This window comes from Drosophila persimilis, unplaced genomic scaffold (assembly GCF_003286085.1).
Source record: "Drosophila persimilis strain 14011-0111.01,24,50 unplaced genomic scaffold, DperRS2 tig00000191-arrow-pilon, whole genome shotgun sequence".
Lineage (NCBI taxonomy): Eukaryota > Metazoa > Arthropoda > Insecta > Diptera > Drosophilidae > Drosophila > Drosophila persimilis.
In genome coordinates, this window is record NW_020825298.1 from 6,402,176 (window position 1) to 6,428,160 (window position 25,985).

Genomic DNA, 25,985 nt, shown 5'->3' on the forward strand with positions numbered 1-25,985 from the left:
ATTATTGGTACCACAAATGCAGGAAAACGAGAGCTAACATCTGCAATTTAGAGAGATATTCATGCTACAATTAATTCTTTAAAAAAAACTTACAAATAAGTTTGGAAACAATCGAATAAGTTGGGACAATTCTGGCCTTGGGAAGCATAGTATCTGGGACTTGTTTGCGATTCTCAGAAATGTGGGGCTGTGCTTATGCCAAATGAAAGTCCACTGTCTTTAGTTCCTTTAGACGATTTCATATTTTCAGCTTGTTCCCAGAAAACTGTAATTGTTTTATTTGCATAGGATCCGATGCCATTTGATTGGGTTTCGAGCGGAGTTTCAATTTATGCACTCCACAACACAATTTATGATTGCTTTTTGAAAGTCAATTAGAATTTCCATAGCTACTGCCGGCAGCAGGTCAAACGGTCAAAGTTATGACATATCCTCCAAATAAATTCACGAAATATTTACATATTTTGGCGACTAAGACTAGCAGTTGACGCTAACCTGCCTAAATAAGGCTTTTGTGTTTTGTTTCATATATTTTATAATACGGAATATGTATCTTGTTTATGTTTCTTGTTGATCTTTTTTAGTTTGAATCAAAATATTTTGGCGCCATTGAAATTATAGTATTTTTGAAAACTACGGTAACATTTATTAAGGTATATGTTGCGAATTTTGTAAATGTAGCTATGTTGCAAAGACAGAAGATGTTCCGCAACACATTCGTTTAGTTTGAAGATGCTGCGCACTAGGTGGCGCTTTGGCTGGATCGATTGCTAATAAATGTAATCGACCAAACTGAATTATCGAATTTTGAATTTAAAAGTGGGTCTTAGGGATAAAAAACTCTTTAATTCGTATTTTTTAATGGAAAATACTATTTAATTTTATGTAAATAGTTAGTCAAATATTCAATACGCTGTCTTTATAGTGTCCTCAGTAAAAATATTGAGCTAGATCGATTACTGTATCAAATAAAAATATAAATAGTGGTCCTCCGAGAGTTTCACGACATTCAGATTGTAGATTCCAAATCATTATCCAAGGAGCTATGTATATAAATGGATTAAATCTACTATGTGCAATAACATGATGATATGTACTTGTAATTTTCCAGAACTCGCTATTGCATAAAAATGTCGCCCATTTTGAGGTCACAAAGCCCTTAAAGAGCGTCGAAAAACCATGCATTAAATGACCAATTAACACTTTTCCAATCACCTGTGCACAGCAATTAAATATAAAGATTGGCTGGCAACTGTCTAGAATTGAAGTCACCCTTCGCCCGGTACCCCACCCCGCAGCGAATTCCTGCCCTCTTGAACACCCACGATCGGACTTTGGTTTGCAGTTTTCTTCGATCAAAATTGCCAACTGCTAAAGTCAGAAACTGCAGACTTTCAGTTTGGAAACCCTATAAAGAGTAGACCTTTGGGAGAGACAATTATAAGTTGAAAGATCCACTCGAAACCATGAAGACCGTTGCCTTCCTCGCTGTCGTTGTCCTGTTCGCGGCCTTCGCCTGCGCCTCCTGCTCGAGCTCCTATGCGGCTCCGGCCCCGGCCGCTGCCCCGGCCTCCAGCTACTCCTCGGTGCCGGCGCCGCCGTGCCCCAAGAACTACCTGTTCAGCTGCCAGCCCAACCTGGTGCCCGCCCCCTGCGCCCAGCAGGCGGCGCCGGCCGCCTACGGCTCGGCGGGGGCCTACACGGAGCAGGTGCCCTCCTACATCGGATTCGCGCCCTACCAGCAGCTGCAGCAGTACCACCAGCGGATCGGCAACGCAGCCCTGATCGACGAGCTGCGCAGCCTGGGCCAGGGCATCCAGGGGCAGCAGTACTGAGGGGGGGACCACACCACTCTTCAGCTCTTCGGAGGAGTAGCTTAGCTTAGCTTAGATCTGCATACAAATATATACATAAATATCCCCTGCATCGATAATGAAACTGTTTATTGTGAAATTTTCTCAATTGCTGGGCTCTCCGCTCTCTGCCTCTCGCTGGGGTTTTGTCAATGGATGCGGTGGTGCGGGTGCCAAAAAAATATTGTCAGTCGAAATTGTTGTCTTCTCTGTGGTCGGTCTCGGTCTCGTTCGGTTCGGTCCGCTCTGAACTGGTCTATATATCGAGCAGTGGGTCCTATATATATATATATATATCTTCTATAAACCCACAGCCATTGATTACGATATTCTGTGCACATTTCCAGCATTTGTGGCCATTACTCGGGCGGTGTGGATGGTGTGGCAAGTGCTCCTCAATCGCTGTCATGTGTCCGGCTCTGGCTCGGGCCACAGCATGACCCAATTCTTGCCACATGTGCCTGTGTGTGTGTGTGTGTCTCTTGGGCATTTAACGATTGCCATTAAGGCACTTGGCCATAACGCCTGAGTGTTTGTTTATATTGCGAGCGTTTCCAAAAATGATTGCATAATTTATTTCGCGGACAAAGTGACCCACTCGGCGTCCCGTTTCTGATTATTAACCGCTAGTGATTGTGTTTTCTTAGCCATGAAGAAACTTCATCTGGGGGCCAAAAGCAAGGCCAAGTCCTACAAGCCCTTTCGGAACAACAAAAACCGTCGGGTAAGCTAATGAATTGAAGATCAGGTTGTTGATGGGCGAAAAACCTATTAACACCCCCCCTCTATCGCTGTCCCTGTCTTTGTCTATGGCTCGGCCCTGCCCCCGGGCCCGGGCGGAATTTTGTATATTTTTATCCACTCGATCGCTCGCTCACCGCTCGCCCAGCTTTTCGCTGTTCACGGCGATTTATTCAGACATGTGTATAAATACGGGCCAACAGAGGAGACAGTGCATACAGTGCGTTTCACCACTGGTAAGAAGGTGTACAAATTTAGGGAAATATTCTTATATTTAGCTTTAAATCGCAGGTATTTAAGGGCAAGGCCAAGTGGGGATTAAGGATTAATATATTTTCTAGAAATTCTTTGGATTGTTTTTCGAACTTTTTGGGGCTTTTTCTGGCTAATATTTGGTTGGGGCTGCTTTTGGTATAAATCAAAATAGTTTATTAAATATATAGCCCCTCAGTGCTCTAAAAACGCCCATAAATCCTTTAATTCTTCGAATTTATTATTATTACTGTCTTAAATTTTTGTCTCGCACTGTATATATGTGTAGTTATAGATATGTAGATCTCATCGCACCCTCTTACTCATCGCCGGAATACTCCTGCCCCGGCACGGGTCGCGTTTATCCGTAATGTTGATACTTTTCTGGCACTTGTAAACAATTCTTCGGATCTCTGGGTTTTCCCTCGATTTTATTTAAGGGGAGGATTAGGATTACGATCATAAATCAATGGTAAATGGATTATAATCAGAACTATTTAATTTCTGGGAGATTAAGCGATGATTAATTGTCTTGGGAAAATTATGGCTCTGTAAATACTGCGCTGCTCAAAGCTGTTAAAATTATTATTTCAAATTGTTCTACGTAGGATCTATGGTACCTCCTTCCTAAGCCCCTTCTGGGTTCTCCACTGAGGCTTCTTCTACGTTCTAAGAGATGTTTTAGTCATTCCTGGCTCGAAGAAAATTCTAAAAAAATCTATAAAAAAGATCAATGAATCTATGATGCTGGTAAATGCGATAAATGGTGCTCCAAAGACTCTACTCCACTGGTATTGTAGGGAATCCATGCTCCAAGCCCTCACTATATAAATTGCAAATCCAAAGCCCTGACCCACCTTGAAAAGCTGTCGTCAAGGGGGGGTCACAATGGGGGGAGGGGGCGGTCAGGTGCCGCGGTCAACGACAGTCACGGGGAAGTAAATTTGCTGACCATGAATATATTTGCTGGGGCCGAGCGATAATATAATTGCACTGGAAGCGCAGCGCGGAACGTTGACCCCCACCCGCAAGGAATGCCAAAGGGGAGGTGGGGTGGGGGTGCGGGTAGGGTATCGATGGCAACCAAAGTTCATTAGTAGTTTTGGGCACTCGTTCGCTGGAGCTCTTTTGGGCAATCAGTAAAAGGTAAACAAAGAATCGACCCGAGCACACGCATCGCCCAAAAAAAAATTCCATGGGGAACCGCGAGTGGGGTGGGGGGCGTTCACACACGACCCCCGACCTTCTCTGCAGGCCTGATGCCCCGCCGAAAAGGTAGAGAATCAGCGAAAGAGTGCTCCGCCAACAGCAAAAGTCCGCGCATGTCCAGTGCCTCTGTGGAGAATTGCCACTGCGCAGGCGTCCTCTCTCCCGCTCCTCTCGCCTGTCAAACTCGCTCTCTCGCTCTCCGCTCGTCTGGAAGTAATCGTTTGCGCTCTCCCTCTCTCTCTTCCTGTCATTTGGCGTGTGGAAATGGAAAGCGGAATGTTTACGTTACACGGGCACAGTGGTGCGCGGAATGGAAGGAATTGAGCTGAAAGAGAAATTTGAATTGGAGTAAATTAAGTCTGTTTAAGCATTGTCTGGGTTCTCTGTTTAAACTGAAGCAGATATAGATGGATATAGATATGGAGATTGATAGATATATAGATACACACAAAAAATCGTAACTTTTAAAGTACATAAATTAACTTAAAATACTAGAAAACATTAACATTCTTGAGCTATGTAAAATTCGCTCTTGATAGGTGGAATAGTTCTATAATATTCAATATATTATTATGGCAAAGAAGGAATTTGTTGTATGTGTATTTAGTTTAATTTTCAATATTTATTATTCATATTTTCAAGTCAAAAACCAAAACACGTACAGTGCCGGACTTAAGTGCTGGTAAAGCAGTAATTTTTGAGTTTACTGATGTTTAAAGAGATTGTCCAACGCGAATCTCAAACGTTAAAAAATTGTATCCAATAAAAGAATATATTTTCTTTAAAATTTGCTAATTTTCATCAATTTCTTGCACTATTTCGGCTAATCGCGCCATGCAGCAGCACCCCTCGGTCGGTTGGCTGTCCTATTGCCTGAGATCCGCGCCTAACAGGCCTCGGCTTGGTATCAATCGGGCCACTTGATGGCGCAGTCATAGCATATCCATGTCCAGAAATATTTTGGACAATTTCTTAAACGAAAAGTATCAGAACAGGATTATTCATGTCTCCGATTTGTATCATTATTTTCAAAGTCTGTTCCAAACCTTTTTTTGCCTTAATATCCATGGCTCTCCTGCCAGTTCCACATTCATTAAAATCCCGTGCCTGCGTGCCACTTATCGCTTTTAGAGGATGTTCTACATACATACCCGTACAACTGTACCTACATACGGATATAACTGTGTCCAACAGCTGTAACCCTTTTGGTGGTTCGATGCCCGCGGCCCGAATGGGGGCTGCCAACAGGTGGACTCCACTCCCCCGTGGTCGGATGTGCCGCCCGAAATGCGGGTGCTATTGATTTTCCCGACCTGACACGGCGACAGGCCAAACGATGACCAGCGATGACAGACAGGCCACGATTTTGTTGCTGGAAATAACCCAACTCCCAGCGCACAGTGGCACCAAACGGCGGCGGCGGGTGCTCTTGAAAAGCATTTTGTTTACATGGCGTGGAAGAGGCACATTTACGCACTGGAAGAGAGCGAAAGAGAGAAAACTCTACACGAAAGGCAATTCCCGTGGCGGAAAAACCGTTTTCCACATACAGAAACGATTCAGTTTGCGTGCGGAGTAGTATCGAGTGAATGTCGAGGGCGAATCGAATAACGAATCAAGATAAACGGATGTGAATGTTGGACTGTTGGGACTTGGAATTGGAATTGGCCAAAAAAAAAACGGACAAAAGGGAACCAAGTGATAAAGATCCGGGGAATCGCAGGGAATCGGAAAACACACGGCCACGCGTTTAACCAAAAGCATTTTTCGCGACCTCTCCAGCAAGTAACCCCTGGCACCACCCGCCCGCTTCCGCCCGCTCCCGCCCGCCCGCGTTTTCCAGTCCGTTTTGTGCATATACTAGAAAAAGTGATGTGATGTGAGCAGAGCAGAGCAAAGCAGAGCAGAGCAGAGAGCCGCGATTCGACTGACATAAATTCCTATTTTTAAACGGGCAGAGAAAGGCGAAAAGCGAAAAAGGGAAAAGCGAAAAGCATCGATACGGAATCAATTTGCCTGCCAGACGCTCCAAAACAAAGGGGAAAACAGCAGCAGCCCAAAAAGGAATTCCTTTCCACCAAAAGATTCAGGCATCTCCCACTCGCCTCCCACTCTCCCTCTCTCTTCCTCTCTCTCTCTGTCTGTGTCGGTGACGTTGTCGGTGTTTTTGTACAAGTGTCGTTGTCCGGATCGGATCCGATCTGATCTGTTAGTTAATCAATCCATCATTGCCAAACGAAACTGTGAAACAATAAGTGGAATTATACCTTTTGCTAGAATATACACACATATATATTTACAACTCGAAGTCGAGGCTCTGACATTTTGCCAGTCGGAGCTCGATACGGGAGTCGCCTTGGAATACCTACCTAATCATTGCCGCCGCCAGTGTCTGCCATCCATCAACATTGCAATCGGAATTGGAATCGGAATCGGAATCATCATTATCATCGGAACATCTGCGGCCATTTGCCAGCTGTGGCATTCGCTGGGGACCGGGAGAGTGAGAGGGAACGCTGTCGCTTACGCACCCTGTCGCCGACAATATCATCAAGATATCTTCATTCGAAGAAGACTACAGGGCTGACAGGCCCATGGTGCAGCGCGCATCATCCTCGGATGCTCCCTCCGTTCAGGGTGGCCAACATCGAGAGTCTCGATTTGGCCTTGGATACACGTCTTACCAGAGTGGATACAACAAGCTCTTCACACAGGTGCAAAAACACAACTTTTGAATAACTTTTACTGGGTAGAAATCGTCACAGTAAAGCCAATCAAAGTTCTTTCGTGATTTCTAAGAGCAAGCGATTCCAAAATCAGGGACTTTTCTCTCTAAAGTTAAGCATTTAACATCCATCTCTGCTTCCTATACGAAATATTTGAGTACTGCTTCGGTTTTCACAGCCAAATCGTTCCGTTTTGCGTTTTTAGGTTCTCTCGCTTTCGCAGCTTTCCCTCATCGATATATTTCCTTATCACATTCCCTGTTAAACGCTCAATTTAGTGCTGTTAAGCGCCCAACTCATCCTTTATTATGCGTAACACCCGATGTATCGATAACCGGCTGGTACTGCGTCAGCTGTTTGCTCGAAAACGCAAAGTGTTGTTGCCCTGACCATTTATTTCAAAGCAAAATTTGAGGTTGGTTTGAGAAAACTATATTTATAAAGAAGGCACAAGCTCAATTGGCTTAAAAAAATTTTAATAAATGAGGCACAAGCTAAGTTCCTCTGTTAATTATTCCAAATTGGACGTTAATTCATCAATACGTCATCTATTTTTATCCTTTTTGCAACTAAAATTCGTTCTGGTGCATAAAAAGTCGTGTAATTTTTATTTTGGGTTTTTGCATATGGAAAAATTTTCCGTTTTGCGTAAAACGGAAGCACTAATTCTTCTGTTTTCAAAGTAAGTCGGAAATTTGTTTGCGAAAGTGAAGACCTAAGTCTGTCTGAATACTGAGTGGTCGGAGAGTTTTCTAGTAGAATGGGGCAATAAATTGTAAAAAGTCAACAACTAACGGATGTGGAGTCATGAACTGGGGAAGAACGTGTGTACATATGTTTACAGCTTTACGATAGTATGTAAGAAGGTAACGAACAGTCCATAAGACTAGTAGAGCCAGGTGGAGAAAGTTCCTCCATAAATTCCTCCATATCGGCATACATGTTTAGGTCAATTTTGTATAAATAGTGCATACTTAATAGGTAGTACCTATGTACATATATACTATACTCGTGTGTTCCCTTTCGTATAATGAAATTACATATTTTGTAAGTAACTGATATTGAGCCTGTCAGGGGTCCGAGTACTGCACGATAATCCAAGGGAAGTCTCTCTAAAAGTTCCCGAAAGTTATCGAAAATTTATGACAGAAGTTTTTTGTTTTAAAACTTATTTTAGACTTCCTAAAAATACTCTTCTCCACTCTTTGTGTGCCCTACAAATATGCTCCTCCATTCAAGCCATTACCTATGACAAATACCCCACAAATATTCATTAAAAATTAATATGACCCAATCAATTATAATTATGGTACTCAATTCATTCAACCTAAATTTGTCTCTTAAATTCAATTATTTATACCATTCAATAAAGGCATTCCCGGCTGTATCTAAATACAAACTGTTGCTTTTCTCCCACTCAAAAAAAAGCATAAAAATGCATTCCTTGGCCCCCTCTTTGCTGGCATAGAGCCAATGGAATTTGTTTGGGTTTCCAGATGGCTGTTCGTATGAATTTTCCAACAGTTCTCAACCGGATTGCTTTTGATCTTTGCAGGGTTCTGCCGACTCGAACTACTCACAACCGTCATCCGATCTGTCGCTAGACGAGGAAAAGGAATCGCTTCGGCGAGAAAAGGAACGTCAGGCCTTAAGCCAGTTGGATAAAGCGAGGGTGAGTACTCTCCAGTGGATCCTGCAAAGGAAACCATCTTATGATCCTCTATCTTCTTGAAAAACAGAGCAAACCAGTGGCGTTCGCTGTGCGAACCAACGTAGCATACGATGGCGCTATCGACGACGATTCGCCCGTGCAGGGTGGCGCCGTTTCATTCGAGATCAGGGAGTTCCTGCACATCAAAGAGAAGTATGACAATAACTGGTGGATCGGCCGGCTGGTCCGAGAAGGCAGTGATGTGGGCTTCATACCCAGCCCCGCTAAGCTAGACAACATTCGTATGCAGGTGGGTCCCCAAATCATTGATCACTGATCACTGATCACCAATCACTGATCATTAAATCGATTCCTTTCGCAGAACCAAACCAGACCCTCAAGACTGTATGGCACAAAGGGCTCGTCGAGCGGCAATCTGGGCGCCGGTGGAGGCCAAGCAGGTGCGGAGCCATCACGAGGTAGCACACCCCCCACACCTGGTATGACACACATTTCATTCTCCTGATTTCTTTTTGGGCGAGGTTTAATTTCGTATCTATTTGTGAATCGAATTAATTTCAATTTCAATCTAAATCTAAATCTAAATCTTATTTATTTCCGCCTTCGTCTTCTATGTAATTTTTATCTTTTGTATCTCGTCGTCGTCGTCTACTACGTCGTCGTCATCGTCGTCGTCGTCTTCTTCTTCTTCTTCTTCCCCCTTAAAACGATATTTCCGTCTAGAAAAGTTCTCTCTGCCGAACTTCTTCCCCTAGCTCTCTCTCCCTCTCTCTCTCTCTCCATCTATCTATCTATCTATCTTGTATCTATCTGTACTTTATAGTACTGCATCTGAATAGGTCCAGCTGAGGGATGCAGAGACCGACCAACTATCTAACGATGATCCAATGTCCATTGTGATTGGGAAAACTGTTTATGATTTTCATTTTGAAGCGAAACGAATCCGAAACCAAAAAAAATGCTCCATGCTAAATTCCCGTAATTTCGTAATTTTTGCGTTTCATCCGTTATATCATGCGACATTCATAAAAAGCAATTGCAATTTGTATGCTTATTGAGTTCACCGGCATAATCCGCTTCTAAATCGACCCCCACTACCCCCCGCCCCAACCCCCCAATGGTGTGTCCTAGAACCCGCATGCCACCAACCGAAGGAGTCTTCTCCCCACACACACACACTCCCAAGTCAGCTTTCAATCCGTAGCGGCCACACCCGAAACACGTTACCCCCCGTTTGTTGCCCCCCCTCCACCCCTCCACCCCTTTTTGTAAATGCTCCTTGTTTCATGGACTGCTTGTGGTTTTTCTCTAGCATTAGCCATAGCCAAACAGAACACTATTAAATGCACTTAACTCTCTCTTGTCCAACACTGAAACAACCAACTAACCACGATTATTAAAACACCAACTACAACGCGACCAAAGATCCCTACAGTACAACACCACGCAAGAAAAAAACAGGTTTGTCTTTGTCTCTCATCAGATATTCAGCAAATCATCTCAAACGCAGAAACTCTTGCTAGACACCCCGCCACGCTAGGTACAGTGAGTTTCAGGACTATAAAACAGGGGCAGGAACCAACAAAAATACGGAGAAAGGGAATGTAGACTTTGCTATATCTGTAGATTAGTTTCCCATAGATCCATAGGTACTACCTCGCCTATAACTAGCTTGCCATACTCTTTCCTGAATGAATGAAGCACTTTTACACGTGACTGGAAATTGAGCTTTCAGTTGATAGAAAACAGCTGATCATAGACTGCGATAAATGCAAAACTAGCTTGCCATTCTCTTCCTTTCTTAAATGAAGCTCGAAGCAGTTGCATCATTCAACGTTTACACGTGACTGGCAACTGAAACAGCTGATCATAGCCTGGGCTAACTGTAGCCAATCAGGAGCACTCTAACCAGCATCTTATAGCCGATATCACACCTTAAATAAACCCTCTAAAAGAGTACAACTTGTCGACTTGAAGACCCCCAATGATTCGACTCGAATGTAGACAAATCTACAAGGGGAAAATGTACCTAATGGCTTTGCTACTCGTATATTTGATAGCAGAAATCTGAGGATTATTTTCCCTACTAATTCCATAGGTACTACCTCGCCAATACCTGCCTTCAATTGCCAATCTAATGGATCAAACAGTCTCTAATTAGCCTGCCAGTCTTCTTCTTTCTTGTATGAACCCCGAAGGAGTTGAGTCATTCCACGTTTACACGTGACTGGCAGCTGAAACAGCTGATCATAGGCAGCCCATCAGGAGCCCTCTAGCCAGCATCTTATAATCGTTACCCTCCCTTTAATAAAACCTCTAAAAAACTACAAATTGTCGACTTGATTAAGTCACCCATTGAGTCGACTCGTTAAACCCTACACCATCCACCATTTTATACAAAGTTTAACCAAATCGTTTTAAATGTTTGTCTTGGAATCAAGTGTCATATATCCTTGAAACCCACTGTAGACCTTCTTGTATCAGTCCCGCGCTTTATGTAAACCCCAGATCGAACATCAACCGAAACAAAAATGTAACGAATAGAACCTGTAACTCTAGAAACGTTGCCAAACTATAGATAGACTTAGAGAAAAGATAGAGCACTTCATAACCGTGTAGCCTTAAGATATACATGCCATATATTTTAGGATGAAACCTCACCCTCGAGTTGACATTACCACAGCATTGAACGGTGCGTAGAACGGTTCCCAGACAATTCAAATTCAAATTCAAATTCCAAAACCCCAATCAAATCAGACACAAAGCCCTGGCACAAAGATCCACCCACCGACACAGCCACAGACACTCACTCGACACCAGAGGAAATTGCTCTGATAACAAGCCGAAAAATTGTATATACTAAACACACAGCAAAAAGTACTTGTATTTATTGATGATGATGATGGAGATGTTAATTGGCCTAGCAATTCGTACTGATCGATCGTACTGGCTCTCATAGACAATCACAAGCTCGCTCATTCGTTGCCATTATCTCTTCTCGTCCGCCCTGTTTGCCATGATCATGATACTAACGATCAGGTGACGAATCAGATTCCATGGGACCGGGACGTCACGGGAAGACACCGCTGGCCACGGCACCGAACAAGGAGAAGCGCAAGCCGTTCTTCAAGAAGCAGGAGACGGCCAGCCCGTACGATGTGGTGCCATCGATGCGACCCGTCGTCCTGGTGGGTCCGAGCCTTAAGGGCTACGAGGTGACCGACATGATGCAGAAGGCGCTCTTCGACTTCCTCAAGCACCGCTTCGAGGGCCGCATCATCATCACGCGCGTGATGGCCGACATTTCCCTGGCGAAGCGCTCCATCCTGAACAATCCATCGAAGCGGGCCATCATGGAGCGGTCGAGCAGTCGGTCCGACAATCTCGGCAAGGTGCAGGAGGAGATCGAGCGCATCTTCGAGCTGGCCCGCTCGCTCCAGTTAGTCGTACTCGATTGTGATACAATCAATCATCCGTCACAATTAGCAAAAACTTCATTAGCGCCAACAGTAGTGTACTTAAAGATTAGTAGTAGTAAGGTGAGTAAGGTTTCCCATAGCCAGTATTCGTTTAAGCCTAATCGATATCCCTTTTTCTTCGATAGGTTTTACAGCGTTTGATCAAATCACGCGGCAAATCGCAGGCGAAAAACCTCTCCGTTCAAATGGTTGCCGCCGAGAAGCTATCCCAATGTCCACCGGAAATGTTCGATGTGATTCTAGACGAGAACCAGCTGGAAGATGCCTGCGAGCACATAGCCGAGTACTTGGAGGTATTTACCCGTTGGATACCTATCGATCCATCGATAACTAATCGATTTTCGATCCCCTGCAGACCTACTGGAAGGCCACACATCCCGATATTCGTGCAGTGCCGCCGATAGCCAGACCCCTGCCGCAGGAGGCCTCCCCCTTGGCGGATGCGGCACGCCTCGGACCGACACCGCCAGGTAAAGCCACAGCCGGCCCAGAGCTCGGGCTCATTCTACGGTCGCATTGCCATACTCATACGCGTGCCTCCCCCAACCCCCCCTGCCACCCCAAGCCTGTGAAAGCTGTGAAAATTTTAAACGAAAAATGAGAAGAAAATCAGAATCCAAGAATCACACATTGTCTCTCACCCCAACCACACCCACCGGCCCGGAAAACCGTTCGAAGATCGGTACCATTGCACACACATCTACATATATGTATTGTATATATATGTATATACCGATATACGTATATATATAGCCGATTCAGATCAGCAGTAATACAACCGTTTTCATTTGCTTTTCAACATACTCCACACAATTATACAAATACAATTCTAAAATTTGTCTTTCTCAAATTCAAATTCCCATGACTGTACCGATAACCAATCGATTCTCGTTCTGGCTCTCCCTCTCTACTCGCCACGCGGCTGAGCAGTAGACGGCGAGGAGTTCGTCGACGAGCAGGACCCCCGCATGGGGGGCCTGTCGAGCGGGGAGCGCGAGGGCAGTCGGGAGCGCGACAGCAGGGAGAGGGAACGCGATCGGGAGCGGGAAAGGGAGCGGGACCGCGACTACTGGGACAGGGAGTTCAACCGGGATCGCAGCTCGAAGGACAGGGAGAGGGACTTGGAGTGGGAGCGGGAGCGGGCGCGCGAGTGGGAGAGAGAGCGAGAAAGAGATTGGGATAGAGAGTTCGATTGGGACCAAGGTAAATTTCCGTTTATACTGTTTTCCCCTTATCATTTCGTTACGTAATAAGTACCCGTTATCGTAAGGCCAACACTTGGAGATCTCTCTGAATAGAAACCCGTAAATAGATCCCCCACCGCCCCCCCAGATCATGGCATATATCTACAGAGCTTTTGTACATACTCGTATCAAGTATATAGCATATAGCATATAGCATATAGCATTTAGTACATCATACATCGAAGACTACTTACTGAATCCTCAACTCTTTTTGTTTATTTTGATTCTTTTGTGCCGTGACACTTTACAGCCTTCACAGCACGTGACATACCCGGTCCCTTTACAACAATGCTATAAAATACAGAAACAATTACCAAGACCAACCAACACTATTGCAACCATCAACAGTACAAATCAAAAGACAAATCGAAATTCAAATGGAATATGCACCCACCGAACGACCATCACCGACGATCTCTACAAGTACAACTCTCTGAGCGACTCTGAACTACTTCCCAGAGGTTCCAACAACCCTTTCGAACCCACCGCCCACTAACCCTAGCCCTCTAAGACTTTCACTTTGCCGAGTTCGAGTTCTATTCTAACCGACTAACCCCCAAAGACGCACGCCCTAGATCTAGATACTAAAACCGCCCCCCGCTGGCGCTTCTCTAAAGCATCCGACATCCATCGATATCGAGCCACTCCATGAACGATCTTAATTGTAATTTGTACTCGTTTTTTAGTTACTCCGGGCACTGTGCGCCTCTAAGCACAGGTCACCACCACTCGTTACCCCCAGTGTAATCTCCCCTGATTTCTGTACTCCCCACGTTTTCGGTATTCAAATCATCCAATCCAAGTTGCAATCGTTGTTTAGATCTGGTTTAGTGAGTACCGCCGCAACCCCGAGATGTTTTCATTTGTTTAGTTTAATGTTGATCCCCAGTACCCCAACACCCCACCGTCCATCCACCCACCGATCCCTACCAAGCCTAACCGATGGCGAGTCCTTTGTTGGTCTTAGATTCCCCACATGTACATTGATATACGGGTACCCACTCGTATTCCCCATCCATGTATCTACCCCTAACATATTGAGATTAACGTTAAGATCCTAACGTAACTATAGAATGATTTTCTTAGACTTTGAGGTAAACATTCGAGTATTGTACACCTTATACCGAAAGAAGCTCTTAAGGCTTGGATTAGTAGAAGTTTACCCTCAAAGGAACTCCTCCCGGACTCCTTTATGGATCTGTAGACCAATCAGAACTGTTTTATCTTTTCCTATGTTTCGTTTCCTTCCCAAACAAGACCCTAGCCCAGGTCTGAAACCAACTCTTGAAAGTTTTTAGTCAAATTATAGAAAGACCATCAAAATATGGGTAATATTTAGCCATCCCGCCCTAGTAGCCCCCTAGCAAAATCGCACTCTTGGAGGCCCAAAAGCTAATGGCCTAGGCCTCTTGTGGCCCCCCTCCCGCCGCCTATTGAAACGTTTGAATGCTTTAGTTTTGGTTATGTTTTTGATTTTTCGTTACACTGATACCCTTCCGGCCTTGAGGAATCCCTCTAATCCTTGTCTGCGTTGAACATTTTGCAGGAGGAGGCTCGTACCACCACAGCCGGCGCCAGACGACGGCGGGACGCCACCAGGAGCGGGGCGGTGGCGTCGGAGCCGGCGGCTATGAGCGGGACCGCGAACGGGAGCGCTACGAGCGGCGAGAGCGAGACCTCATGCACTACGATCTGAACAGCGACGAGCTGCTGGACGAGCGAAACTTCGAGTATCCGGCGATGCGGAGCGGCCCGAGCGGGGCCTCCCACCACGGCCACCTGTCGCGGGGCGGGCGGCTGATGGACGACCAGGAGTTCGAGCGGGAGGAGCCGCAGATCCGGATGACCAGCTCCCGCTACGGGCCATCGACGAGGATCGACGATCCGCGCGACCTGCCGCGCGGCGCCACCGTTGTCGATCGCGATGAATACAGTCCGCACAGAGGTGGTGGGAGTAGTAGGAGAATGCTGAATGCCATGTAGGAATCGTGGATATAGGGGTGGGATCAGATCGATTCGAGAGCGCCAGGTTTAAAGGAAGCACGCGACAATAGTTTTGATCTAGACATGATACACAAGCCACAGCCACAGCCACTACCACTACCACTACAACAGCCACTACCACAGCCCAGACCCAAGCCCAAGCCACTGCCGTTGTCACAAGTGCCCATGAGACCGTTCATTCCACCTCTGACCCACACCGGCAATCCCCTGCACCCGCAACCGCACTCCAGCGGCCAGTGGCTGTCCTCCTCCTCCGCCTCCTCCCTCGCCCACACCACCTCCTTCAGTCAGCCGAGGTCGCGCCGCGAGCTCTATCCGCTGCGACACCAGCCCCAGTCCTATCCCCAGGCCCGGCCGCACAGCCTCAGGCACACCCACTCCTACACGGGCCCATCATCCGAATACCACCGCCACCCAGTCCAGGAGACCTCCTTTGCCCATCCGCCGCGAGCGGCGAGGGGGGACCCCTTCCGACCCGTTCCATCCCTGAGCAATGTCGAGGCTGTCACGCATGCCATCCGCAACAAGATCATCTTGGAGGAGGACGAGGAGGATATCCTCGGCTCGGATCGGTTCTATTGAAGAGATTTCAGCGCGCTCGAGTCGTCACGTCACCCCTTAAGCTTTTTTTGCAGCACAGCACAGCACAGATTTGGGAGCCCGCCAGAGGAAGCAGTGCCAAAACACACACCCACACACACACACGACAAAAAACACCTGTAAATGTTCCATTCGAAGATCGATTCGTTAGCCGGGAGCCACAAACGAGTAAAGAGTGTTAAGTGAAAGTGAAAAGAAAGTAAAGAAGCCCAATGCCAAGTGGGGCCTTATGTGTCTTAAATGCTATAGCTAAGTGTAATCAGATTTTATTTAAATTAAATGGTCCTAGGTCTAAGGTCCTAGCCAGGAGGAGCGAGGAGCGAGGAGCGAGGAAGGAGCATCATCCTGCAGCATTTGTTGATCCATTTGGGGGGGAGGGGGTTCGCGTCTCGTATTCGTTATGCAATCGATTGACTAAGTACATGAATAAGTGTCAGCTTTAATAATTTAGTGAACGTGTATTAATCTAAGTCAAGCCACACACACACACACACCCGACACACAACCGACACTGACACGCACTGACCCTCAGTTAGACTTAAAACCGATTGAAATCTCTTCGATAGTATCAAATCGATGTCTTATCCCCCAGTCCTCTATCCAAAATTGGTATTTCTTCCTCTACTTCTTCCGCTACCTTAGTAATGCTACAATACTAGCCTTTAACTATCGGATAGATGTACTTCCTGTACGGGCTTCTCGAGAGTACGGGGCCTCTCAAGGCTGTCGGGCGAGTGGGCAGGGGGCCTTGGGCCTTGGGCCCCGTACTCCCAGCTAGTTTTGATGCCCACTATAAGCTATAGCAATATCTTCGATCTAGTTACCTTGCCACACCGCACCACACCATATCATGCCACACACCTGCCAATGTACGCACAGTTCGCACCGATTGCAAGCGAACGAGCCCTGACTGGGATCGATTCCAGAGCCCACTTAGAGGTATAGCGATTTAAACTACCAGTGCCTTAAAAAACCATCAAACCATCAGGACACACCACTCACAGACTTCCCCTGCCCTGCCCTGCCCTGCCCATCCATCAGTTCCATCACTTCCATATCATCTCCACACGCTAAAGTCGTATGCGTCAAAATTATTGTTCAAGTATTGTAGGTGTTACGAGTATATATGTAAATGTTGAAGTAAACGTTGATCTGGCCCATTCCGAACGAGCACTCCTTTTACAATTCCAACCACCAAGCAAAATTTCGTGGACCTAGCGCCAAGCACTGCATTCAAATCGATCGCCACTGCCCCAGAACCCAACCCAAAGTCCAGGACCCCCAAAGGGGAGGGGCCAAAGGACAAGGGGAGCGAAGAACAAGGCAAGAATCTAGTACTTTTTTATATGTAAGAGACTACACACAAAAGGTGATATAAGTAAATTTTTTGGAGAGCTACGCGGCAGATAAAAATGGGAACAAGACTTGAAGAGCAAGATCAGAGCCAAGTGTTTCCTGGAGAACAGTGCCGCCGCCAGTTGAGAGTTGGGAGTTGGGGGGATGGATCGTTAGGGGTAGGCACTGGGGATGGCAGCAAAGTAAAGATTAACCTACGATACGCAAGCACTTCTTGTATAAAGTGGCAAACAAAATTGATCTATGTATTAGCTAAACTTAAATCAATGAAATATGAAATATTACTTTTTAATATTAGCATAATGTTGAGGACAAAAGCCTAGACACGATCCTCCTCGGCCAGGTCGACTCCACGTGTACTTAAGAAAATATTGCACATAATTCACAGAACTGGTATTTCAATATAAATATACATACATCTAATATACATACATATAAAGAGATACACGCCCCCATACATGGACATACATACATATATGGAGGTGTACCGTATGTTCCAAACTATAATTAACAAAATTTAAACGGATAAACAGATACAGAGGATCAGCCGGCATTTTGTAAGCGAAGCAAACCAGAAAAATAAAAAATATAAAACTATAAAAGAAAACTATAACAAATTGTACCAGATAATGTTCAGTGACATCTGCGAAGCGAACTTTGATGCTGAGACTTTGTCTGATCTCAAGGGAGGAGAGGGGAGGCGGCTCCCGCACAAAAGAAAATCTTCGGAAACATAGCTTACGGGATAATACAGATATTCCACTAATATTATATATATTGTATATGTAAATTCCTCTGTCTGATCGATCGGCAAAACAAAGTTCCAAGGATCGCTGCGTTATGAAAAAAACAAAACAAAAAACAAAAACAACAACCGGTTTGCTTATAATATAGAGCAATTTTTTTTGTAATAATCGAATCTTATTTCCAGTTAATAAAACAAAACCCACACACACACGCAAAATTGTATAGCGAAAAAAAATACTGAAAAATATGCCTATATAAATTCTATTTAGCTGTAATAACTTCTCTACTTTTCAAGCCACTTTAATCAAAAGCAAAAACCATATTTTTTTAGCTTAAAAAAAGGAGAAATTTCAATTTAAATTAAAACTGGAAAACAAGTTTAAACGAGGGAAGGGAGAGAAAAGTTTGACTAGAGAGCACGCCTGAGATTTCCCTATTCAATAATTCTTAGAAAACCAACAAAATATTATGATTAACCAAGCGAAGCCCCCACTCCAGTCCCCCCCACACACACACACACACACTCAGACACACACGAATATCAATCCAAATCGAATCCAAAATTTATATAACATATTTTATACATACAAAAACTATACATATTGTAAAGAAAAAAAACAAACAGTAACTAAAACAAATCAACAATTTCCAAAAGTTGTATGTAAATAGTTTATGATATTTCAAATTTGTTATCGAATTATTTAGTTTATTTATTGTACTACCCATGGCATATGGTATATGGAATACCCTGTAAGTTTCCAGCACGAAAGATCGACAGTTCGGGCCTCGGTTTTTGTTGGTTTTGTTTTCGTTTACCTCATTCAATTGTTGTTCGGAATATGTTTTTGGAAAATACGTAGTTAAATGAAAGCTAAATTGCAAATAAAAGCAAATACAATAAAAATATTGAAACCATGAGAGGAGTGTCTTGTCAATGGGGAGGGGTTTTTTAACGAAAAATTAAAAAGTAAGTCACTTTCCTCGATTATTTGGTGTTTACAAGAATAAATGGGATATGCTTCGAGGATTTTTTTTTTGGGTTTACATCTTGGAATAGTTCTGGACGCGTACTCTTTTCGAAATGCTGTTCAACGATGGGAATATTGTGGATAATACCCAATCAGGAGTGTACAAAAAAATATATAGAAATATTTTTGAAGAGAATATATCTGAAACGATTTAATTTTTCTTTTTAAAATTCTCTAAATATATATGTATGTTTATATATATATAAAATAAATAGGCTATTTTGTGATAGTTTTGAAAAAATTAATAAACAGTCTTTAAAAACGTGTCCTGGAAACAACTAAATTTCTTGCTATATTAACAACGAATTAATCTATACAAAAAAAAAAATATTTCATATAAATCGGCAAGTTGGTTAAAAAGATATAGCGGTTTGACTTTTGAAAATTGTTGAACCTATTCAGTTGAGCGGCGCTGTATAATCTTTCAAAACTGGACTTTAAGGAATATTGTGCTTTTTATTGAAAAAGTTCTCGGTTCTCGTGTTGTGACGGTGTCCCCCCATGGGTTAAGTGTTGTTTTGCACGCCAAAACGAATTCCCGCTTCGAAAGCCCACACACACACAGAGCTGGCATGAGTGTGGGCGAGCTGAGAGCGAGCTTCTTCAAAGAGAGTCGTCAGCGGGCGTGCAATGCTCTCTTCTCACCGATCGTTCCAGCTATCAGCCGCCGCCGACCGCAGTGCATTCGGAGCGGCCAGAGTCAGGTTCGATGGCCGTCTGCTCTCGCGCTGGAAGTCATTTAAAAATCGTTTCGCCCCTCGAGCAGATCGCGTGTTGCGGAAGGTGTACTACATATATCTCTCATTCAAACAAGACAATTGACCGTTCCAGCTCTTTTTTGGCAAAGTTTAATATGCCGCTAAAAATCAAGAACGTTTTGGTCTGCGATGCAGTGGACAAGTCGTGTGTGGAGCTGCTCCAAGAGCATGGAATAAATGTAAGTTTTCCATGGAATGTGCACATGTATTCGCATGTCTGATGGTGTGATTGTATGAGTGCCTGAACAGAGACAATCAGGGGGAAAAAAATTGCACTTGATTGATTGCACAATTTAATCAAAGTTGTTTACGCATTTCTCTTCGACAAGGTCACATACAAGCTGAAACTCCCAGTGGACGAGCTGTGCCAGGAAGTTAAGGTGAGTTGTTGCCAAAGGATTGCCATCCACACACATGCATATGCATGGGCATACAGTGTGTTCAGAAAGTGTTTGTACACTTGGGATTTGAATATGTAAATTTCATTAAGTGATGGATTTATTTTGTTGTTACTACAAATACGAGAAAAGGGAGTGAAATGAGTTCTAAATGCTTTTTAGATATTTTTCTGGTTTTGGGCAAGCAAATTTAGACTAAGAATTACCAGGTGTCAGCTCTAAACAATACAATTTTAACTTTTAAAACTGATGGTTTCTAAGTTGGACATAGTTTTTCCACAAACATTTGTTCTCGAGAACCTGTAACTTTCCAAAAATCCTCTACAATGTCACCAAAGCTATCTACAATGTTGGAGAAATGTATCTTCCTCCATAAAAACGAACCCATATATGAAGTCTTGTCCATCAATTCAACAAATCTTACAACCTATGAACCAAAAAATGTTAAACCCCTCAAGAGAGTGCACAAACCCAATCGAGTACCCTTGTCGAAACACTTTCTTGGCCCACTGTACCTGCGAATGGAATAACTTTATGTAAGTGAAACCCTCTTGAGTAATTTAACTGCGGCTTAGGGACACATGCATTTGCAGCATGCAATGTTATGCATTACCTCAAAGCAACATAAGTACTCGTGCGCATAGATACATATGTATTCTGCAACATGAGGCTTAGCGAAGATGCGAGTTTTTAATGGCCATGTTCAAGATACCCTTGTGGAGGAAAGTGCTCCTCTGATGGGAGAGATCAAATCACAATCAAATATTGTCTGATGCAACCCCGTAGCGAATTGAGTGTCTCTTCAAATAAATAAAATGTTCCCACAACAACCTGTGTTGCTAAGGAGGCTCGTTCGTCACAGCCGACTGATAATAGTGTTTTCGACTCGTAAATATTATGTATGTATGTACTTGGACGTACCCCCTGGAAGGGTACAAATTACAAATTACTCGCACGATTTTACATTTTATTTGTTATCAGCTGTTGGCAGAGCGATTATCTCAAAGTACACACACTTTTTGCTGCTGCGGATGTATTCGAAGCTCTTGATACTTGAATACACATATTGTAGTGCTCTCCAAATACGAGTAATTGGATTTAGTTTCACGGTCTTGAACTTTCATCAAACAGTTTGCGCAATGAAAAACAAATATAAACGTTTTATTAAAAAAGTTATGCCTTAAAAAAGCATCTACTAATAGTCGAATTACACTCACTTAAAGTTCTACTCGTTTACTCGTTAGTTCTTTAATGTTAATGTTTCGAAATTGGTACAAAAAAAAAGTACTTCGCCTGTGGTTTTATTCACTGATTAGTGATCCAGAAATTAATTCAAAAATCATGAGCTGCATTTAAAATTATAATAAAAAAAAGAAAGAGATTTGTTCAAAAATCATGAGCTGCATTTAAAATTATAATTCAGATTTTTTAACTCAAAGGATTTATAGGGGCAAACATTCCATTACTCAACTTTTTGCCAAAACCAATGCAGAATTTTCCATGTATATTTTATTGGCTTTGCGTTTTTTGCTCTAACACAATATATTCAGTCAGGCTTGAAATTTTAACGAGATATGCATTTTCACAAAAAAGAATACATATGTCGAAAACAATTATTTTACTCGCAAATTTCAACCAATTGAATGTGGGAATAGTACTGTGAAATCATTCATGGGTTTGCGTATTTTTTCGGGTTAAATCAATATACAAATTTCAAGCATTAAAGTTTTAAAGAGAATAAATTAAACAATAAATTTATTTTGGTAGATAAATACGATATACATTTGGAGATAAATTCTTAAATCAGATGTGGTTGGATCGCCTATTCTAAACACGAATATTCTTCAGTGGCTTTCCTCTACATTAATGAATATATGTTCTATATAGTCATGAGGGCTGTGAAAGATGGGGAACTATATTTGATCAGGTTGGACATACAAATCGTTCGCCAGAATTGATTATAGGGGCGAAAGACCCATCGACCCATCTAGTAGCTGGTAGCAGCCCGAAGTACACTAAAAGTACACGGTATTAAAGTGTTTCCTACGCCTGAACTCTATCAACACTTTGATTAGGAATATGTGGGCATTCACATCAAAGATCACGATGCTAGACACCAATATCGCCGCTTTTTGCGGGCCTAATCGAATCGGCCTTATCAAGCCGACTGCCGATCAGACGATGTTGCCTCAACATTGAAAGCATTTTCTCAGAATCGAGGCACAGAGCAAACTGTAGGGCCAGATAAAACATCCCATTTGATACCCTATGGGGTACTTGAAAAACGAGCGGAAAAATCGAATGTACTATCATAAATATTTATGTCTACTCTAATTCTTAAGTTTCTCGCATTTTTCTCAGAAATACGACGCAGCCATCGTTCGCTCGGATACGAAAATAACCGCGGAAGTTCTGGCCGCCGGAGCCGGCAGTCTGAAGGTTGTGGGCCGTGCCGGGGCCGGGGTGGACAACATCGATGTGCCTGCAGCGACAGCGCATAATGTCGTTGTCCTTAAGTAAGTGCTCCTTAAGCCGTTAGTGCAAGCCCTGGGGGGGGGATGGAGGATGGGGCGATGGAGCTTGTCGATAGCCCAAAATTATGCGCATTTTCAATCGGCGGATTGGCCGTCGCTATCGTATTGCAGCCTCCACCCAGACCGCGACCCGGGTGGGTCAATTGCCGCCGTTTGACACGCATAATTAAGGGACCCCGAGTGTCGCGGGGAGTGGGGGCAATGGGGTCTGCGATGTCACAAGCCACAGCGCATTGCCAAGGATACGGAGCAAAGCGCGAAAATTTGCCATATTTTTTTGCCTCTTGGTTTCTTTTTTTTTTTCTTCTATTTGGAAGGGCATTTGCATAATGCTGTCTAGTCACAACAAACGCCCGCGCCCCCACCCCCCGCTCCGCGACTGTCGTCTGTCACGGCATTTAGGGAATGTTTAACTAAACTCCGTCGCTTTCAGCACTCCGGGTGGCAATTCTATTTCTGCCTGTGAGCTGACGTGCATCCTAATTGGTGCCCTGGCCAGACCCGTCGTCCCCGCCGGGCAGAGTATGAAGGAGGGTCGCTGGGACAGGAAGCTCTACAGCGGCACGGAGCTCTACGGCAAGACCCTGGCCGTCCTGGGCCTGGGCCGCATCGGACGCGAGGTGGCCATCCGCATGAAGACGTGGGGCATGAAGGTGGGTTTCAACAAGTTCCATTTTGCCTTGGACACAATACTAATTGAAGGTGGAATGTTTTTGTAGATAATTGGCTACGATCCCATCACCACGGAGGCTGAGGCCAAGGCTGTGGGGATTCAGAAGCTCTCCCTGGAGGAGATCTGGCCACTAGCCGACTATATAACGGTGCACACGCCTCTGATTCCGGCCACCAGAAGTGAGTAATCAACGGGTGTCCTGAAATATGTATTTATCGATGTCCCTTTCCTTCTGTTTCACAGATCTCATCTCCACGGAGACTCTGGCCAAGTGCAAGAAGGGCGTCAAGGTCGTGAACGTGGCTCGGGGCGGCATCATAGATGAGCAGGCCATCATCGACGCCCTTGAGAGTGGCCAAGTGGCCGGGGCCGCCTTCGACGTGTATCCCGAGGAGCCGCCCAAGTCTGCGGTCACCAAGGCCCTCATCAGTCACCCGAAGGTGGTGGCCACGCCCCATTTGGGAGCCAGCACAGCGGAGGCGCAAGTGCGTGTTGCCGTCGAGGTGGCAGAGCAGTTCATCGCCCTCAATGGCACATCCCCGAAGTACACGAGCACCGCGGGCGTTATCAACAAGGAGGCCCTCGCCCATTATCAGTAGAGCCCGGACGGCCCCAAGGAGAAATTCGAATTAATGCATTCTCAGAACATTACAACGTTCTCTTGCCAGTTTTATGAAGAGGATTGGCAGCACTCATTGTAAATACAAAACAGGAATAAACATAGCAGAACTGTTATTTCACCGCAAACAGAAGATTGTACTTTAAGCAGACAAAGAGAGAGAGAGACGGCCTCGTAAGTCAAGCATAAGAAGGAGAGCCAGAAGCAAGGCTCATTCTTTTTGGCAGTCTTTTTCTCAAACAGCAAGAAAGCTCAAGCTCGCTGTCTTGATTCTTAAAGAAAGCTAAGGAAGAATGAGTGAAGCCTTTGCCAGTATTCAAGCTCAAACTCTCTCTCTCTCTCTCTCTCTTCCAAGTCCGGCTGTAACTCAGTTTAAAGCTCTTCGCCAACCAACGATCTGCAAGGGTATCAAAAGCTTCCTTCGCCAAAGCTAGTCTCTCTCTTGCTTTCATTCGTATACAGCCAAACAGTAAGAAAATGCGAACAGACTCTTTTTTTCTTGCTCTCTCTGAATGTCTGACTGTGGGACTGCAGGCAATGGAAACAAGAGAGTGAGAGTACAATTTTCTGCTCGACTGTCTTTACATGTGTCTGTGTGTGTGCGTGCCTTGGGCAAGTGTGAAACCCTCCAACTGTACCAACAATGACCGGCTTACATCTACTTATCACAACACTTATTGCCGTTTAATGCTGTTTGCCGATTATAGTTGTAAGTATTTAAGTAGTGCGACATGGAAAAAAAACTATTTCCCATATATTTTTATTTATTTAATAATTTAAAAAGCTTTATTATGGTTTTCATTGAAACGATGATAGCTTTTTGGCCTCGGTAACCAAATATGAATGCATGGATGCACGAATTCAGTGGATTCAGCCCTCCTCACACCCAACCGACCGAGGGGCGCTGCCGCATGACGCATATGTACATGCAGGAATGATAGATGTAAGACTAACACTTCAGAAAAGGGTATACAAATAATCCTTTGTATTGGAAATAGTGCTCAGAATACGACTTCTGCTGATTACAAACTGATGCTCGGTATAGCAGTCAGCTTTTACAGTTTCATGGCAGACAGCTTTAGGTGTCTCACAGCAGCCATCTTTATTCATTATGAATCCTTAATGGGATTGGAGATTAAACCATCAGCCCAATCCTTTCGAGAGTACAAACGTGCCCCTCCTTCGAATATGTATGTCACCGTGCCATTAGATTGAACATTGTCAAAAGTCAATTAGCGGGTGGTTTCCTTTGGCGGACATCTGTGTTAATCGAAAAAGTTCTCATCTACTCCCTCGACCTCGACCTCGGAGGGAATCTCCTTTTGGCACATCTCCTTTGGGTGGGCTAACCCTCTCGCACATAGGGGGGCTAGCCCTCTGAAGAAAATCCATTTCCCAACTTTTGTCTAAAGAACAATGAACTAATGTACCATCGGATAAGGAGTTTACTTGTGTGTCTTAGACGGTGCCACTAACCATACAGTGTATAGAAAATATACGATATATACGATAGCCAAAAGTACAAGGATAGAGGGCAGAACGAAGTGACAGCAAATAATAATGAATAACCATTCATATGTATGTAAAATGTGGTACGACCCAATCTAGTCCCCAGAAACCAAGACCTTTACGAGCGCCGCACATTGGGCCATCAGCCGAAAGGAGGTGGCAACGGTCAAAGAATATTATGAGCTCTTTGGATAATATCTGTTGGAAAATTGTAAAGAAATTGTAAAAAGTAAGATCTTTGACGTATGATTATATTTTTGGTATGTTTTATTAGCTCCATGATTTTATTTCAATTCCCAATAAAGAAAAAGCTGATCTGTTGCATAAACAGTGCTAAAGAAGAGCCTATTTCCCAAACCTTATCATTGTTGATGTGTTTTTCGACATTGAATTGACTTTACAAAAATATGTTCCTGAATTTCCCTAAAATTTTGCTTCTATATTGTCTTGGAATATTTGTTTATGAAAGTGTCAAAGTAGGCATACAATCCCTTAGCCTATCATAGGCGGCCGAGCATCCTGCTTCAGGTGAGAAATCATTACAAGTGAGTTTTTGTGAAGGAAATCATAACGTTGTGAGAGA

General features: G+C 44.1%; 4 protein-coding genes across 10 annotated transcripts; all 4 read left to right on the plus strand.

Moving 5' to 3' along the window:
* Positions 1 to 1,430: 1,430 nt before the first annotated feature.
* On the plus strand, positions 1,431 to 1,919 carry LOC6589730 (vitelline membrane protein Vm32E). The gene has a single exon (XM_002015098.2). It carries the CDS (start codon positions 1,467 to 1,469, stop codon positions 1,833 to 1,835), a length of 369 nt encoding a protein of 122 aa, XP_002015134.1. The 5' UTR covers positions 1,431 to 1,466; the 3' UTR covers positions 1,836 to 1,919.
* A 175-nt stretch (positions 1,920 to 2,094) lies between these two features.
* On the plus strand, positions 2,095 to 15,227 carry LOC6604572 (voltage-dependent L-type calcium channel subunit beta-2). 7 transcript variants are annotated; one of them, XM_026989139.1, is made up of 10 exons: positions 2,095 to 2,123; positions 2,201 to 2,577; positions 8,337 to 8,453; positions 8,521 to 8,742; positions 8,815 to 8,911; positions 11,505 to 11,992; positions 12,058 to 12,225; positions 12,288 to 12,402; positions 12,863 to 13,135; positions 14,723 to 15,227. In XM_026989139.1, exons 2-10 carry the CDS (start codon positions 2,503 to 2,505, stop codon positions 15,157 to 15,159), a joined length of 1,992 nt encoding a protein of 663 aa, XP_026844940.1. In that variant the 5' UTR covers positions 2,095 to 2,123; positions 2,201 to 2,502; the 3' UTR covers positions 15,160 to 15,227. The 7 variants fall into 7 exon arrangements, 6 of the variants coding, with proteins under 6 accessions (XP_026844940.1, XP_026844939.1, XP_026844941.1 ...); XR_003408824.1 differs by lacking the exon at positions 12,863 to 13,135 and adding an exon at positions 13,863 to 14,006 and having other exon boundaries at positions 2,106 to 2,577; positions 14,723 to 14,784; XM_026989138.1 differs by having other exon boundaries at positions 2,106 to 2,577.
* LOC113565835 (protein TonB-like) lies at positions 15,169 to 18,786 on the plus strand. Its single transcript, XM_026989145.1, has one exon. The coding sequence runs from the start codon at positions 15,244 to 15,246 to the stop codon at positions 15,760 to 15,762; it is 519 nt and encodes a 172-aa protein (XP_026844946.1). The 5' UTR covers positions 15,169 to 15,243; the 3' UTR covers positions 15,763 to 18,786.
* Positions 18,787 to 19,677: 891 nt separating this feature from the next.
* Positions 19,678 to 24,021, plus strand: LOC6589723 (D-3-phosphoglycerate dehydrogenase). The gene is made up of 6 exons (XM_002015096.2): positions 19,678 to 19,848; positions 19,999 to 20,049; positions 22,429 to 22,583; positions 23,035 to 23,254; positions 23,321 to 23,453; positions 23,518 to 24,021. The coding sequence occupies exons 1-6, from the start codon at positions 19,765 to 19,767 to the stop codon at positions 23,871 to 23,873; spliced, it is 999 nt and encodes a 332-aa protein (XP_002015132.1). The 5' UTR covers positions 19,678 to 19,764; the 3' UTR covers positions 23,874 to 24,021.
* Positions 24,022 to 25,985: the final 1,964 nt, after the last annotated feature.